This window comes from Impatiens glandulifera, unplaced genomic scaffold, assembly GCF_907164915.1.
Source record: "Impatiens glandulifera unplaced genomic scaffold, dImpGla2.1, whole genome shotgun sequence".
NCBI lineage: Eukaryota > Viridiplantae > Streptophyta > Magnoliopsida > Ericales > Balsaminaceae > Impatiens > Impatiens glandulifera.
This window is the reverse complement of record NW_025919895.1, coordinates 877-3,406: the sequence shown is the minus strand read 5'-3', so window position 1 is coordinate 3,406 and position 2,530 is coordinate 877. Positions and strand designations below refer to the sequence as shown.

General features: G+C 31.8%; 1 protein-coding gene across 1 annotated transcript; it reads right to left on the bottom strand.

Annotated features, from left to right (window-relative positions):
• Window positions 1-890: 890 nt before the first annotated feature.
• Window positions 891-2,224, bottom strand: LOC124918626 (transcription factor MYB92-like). The gene is made up of 3 exons (XM_047458671.1): window positions 2,092-2,224; window positions 1,848-1,977; window positions 891-1,578 (listed from the first exon to the last, which is right to left on the bottom strand). The coding sequence occupies exons 1-3, from the start codon at window positions 2,222-2,224 to the stop codon at window positions 891-893; spliced, it is 951 nt and encodes a 316-aa protein (XP_047314627.1).
• Between the last annotated feature and the right edge of the window lie 306 nt (window positions 2,225-2,530).

Here is a 2,530-nt window from a genome sequence, read left to right as displayed (position 1 = left end):
ATTTATGAATTAAACATCTTAATTTATTTTCATTCTCATTCATAGTAAAAAATCATGTATCATATTAACTATATTATTTAATATATATAAGGTGATAATAGTCTTAATATATTATCAAAATAATTTAAAATTTAAAAGCTTAATTATTTTAATTTTTTTTTATCTATTTAAGAATTTTGTTACTTAAAATTCAATATCTATGATCTGACATTACTGTGTTGTATAAAAAAAATTAGAAAATGGAGGCATGGGTAGGTTTATTGCATGAAACTTAAAACGTCATATTCCTAACAACTTGGGTCCCTCATTCATCATTTCCGAATCATTTTACGTCAATATGTTGACAATAGATATTTAGTCAACCCACCCTCTCTTTTTAAAATCCAAAATCTTATATTAAATTACAATGATTGAAAATAATGATAAAAAATATCATCACAAGTGTCACTGTATCCTAGCATTCAAACAGCTCCACAACTATACCAAAGTGGTAATTTGAATAGTAAGAAATAAAAACTATCATATGTAGGACTTTAAGGACAAAATTTTTTGTCTTTACAAGTTTTATTACTGATAATCCCGATATATTGTATTTAATAATTAATATAATTTTAAAGGAAATTCTTTTATTTTCTACTTCCAAAATATAAATAATGAAATGCATGTGAGTGTATTCCCATTATTTCGAGCAAGCATTACACTACATTATAGGCAAGCATCCACATTTTTTACATACACACTTTTTATACATGCAATCATAATTGGTATGCATATCTTCTCTATGATAAACAAAGTTAATTAGAAAATTGTAATATCTAATAAATCTACACAACATAGGCACGAGAAACTGCAAAATCCAAGACATCCATTCTTTATGACAAACATTTTTGCTAACCATCAATGTCATGGAACATTAATGGATCCTCAAGAAGATCATCGGGCCAATACGATGATGAAGTAATGGCTCCTTGTCCTTGGTAGCATGCACTCGACATGTCTTCCATAGATGGCATAGAAGTCTGAAAAGTTGTCAGAGGTTGACATGGAGATGAAGTCGAGGGTAGCCATGGAGAGTTGGGAGAATTATCGATCTGGCTTAGAACACTAAGTTCGGGAGAAGCTTGAACCATCTTGTCTTTGGCTAGAGCTGTCATGTTAACGCCTATATCGGCAATCTTCAGCTCGGGCATATGGGAAAAAGGGATTGATTCATGAATTGAAGGGATGTTTGTAGATGGGAGTAATAGAGAGGACATTGAAGAAAGTGAGTTCGCGAGATTATAAGCTTCAATATTGTCCGTGTTGAGTTGAGGTGGTTGAAGAAGATGGTGGAGATACTGGAGTTTAGCCGTTTGAGTGGCTTGTTGTTCTTCCCATGTTAATTGATGTCCTTCTATTAGTCCTCGAAGGTTGGCTAGGGTTATAAGATTGGACAAACTAGTGAAGATGTCAGTTCGAGGCCTATGGGTCATTGGGTCAAAACCCATTTGGATTAACTTCTTTTTTAGATGGGTATTCCAGAAATTCTTGATCTCATTATCGGTTCGTCCGGGTAGATGTGTTGCAATTGCAGACCATCTGATGGAAAAATAGTACACATCAATTAAATATTCTCTATTATTTTATGATTAAAAAAACAATAAATTTGATGAGGGGTAATTCAAAAATATCTTGTGAAAATAGGGTTATTAATGTCTTATTTGGGTAAGACCGTAGAAAAACCGAACAAAATTATTTTTGAATATTAAACAAGTTGATGCTTATGACTTGTAGATTAAAGCTATAGAAATATTATAATATTTTAAAAGGAGAAAATGAGAAGATTAATTTATAAGTTGAATAATTACTTGTTCCCGAGAAAAGAATGGAGGTGGAGAATCATTTCCTCTTCATCTTGAGAAAACTTTCCTCTCTTAATGTCTGGTTTCAAATAATTTGTCCATCTCAATCTGCAACTCTTTCCACATCTATTGAGACCTGATCATCAAGTTACATTAATAAGTTACTATTAATTTTGATACAGATTCAAAAGAGACAATATATGATCAATACTTCATCCATTGAAAGAATAGTGAGTTCCTTGAAACTTACCAGCAAGTTTAGGGAGGGCTCTCCAGCTTCCATGACCATGTTCTTTAATATAATTGACCAGTTTTTGATCTTCTTCAGGAGTCCAAGGACCTTTCTTTAGCCCACTTTCATCACAACAAGGAGACCTTCCCATTTTTCTAGTTTCTTAATTTTCTAATATTTTCTTGCTTCCTCCAACCCTAACCAATATCTGCCCTTTATATAGATATAAATATGCATGTGTAAAGAGATTAAACAATTGAAACTGTCCTTCTCAAATTATAAGGTAAGTAGCTGATGTGGTGGGCTCTCATTTGTTAGTGGAATAATGACAACCTTTCTACATTAATTGTCATATATTGAGTGAACCAACCAAGTTTAGTAATATACTTATTTGCATTCCAACTTATACTCAGATTTAAAATAAGTACTCTAACTTTTTTAGGCACAATAAATTTCC

What these genes read in the sequence shown, in the direction of transcription:
- LOC124918626 (XM_047458671.1), bottom strand. Translation starts at nt 2,224, where the DNA reads ATGGGAAGGTCTCCTTGTTGTGATGAAAGTGGGCTAAAGAAAGGTCCT. An exon ending in AGCCCTCCCTAAACTTGCTG is followed by an intron (nt 1,978 to 2,091) that starts GTAAGTTTCAAG and finishes CTTGATGATCAG; the next exon opens with GTCTCAATAGATGTGGAAAG. An exon ending in CATTCTTTTCTCGGGAACAA is followed by an intron (nt 1,579 to 1,847) that starts GTAATTATTCAA and finishes TTTTTCCATCAG; the next exon opens with ATGGTCTGCAATTGCAACAC.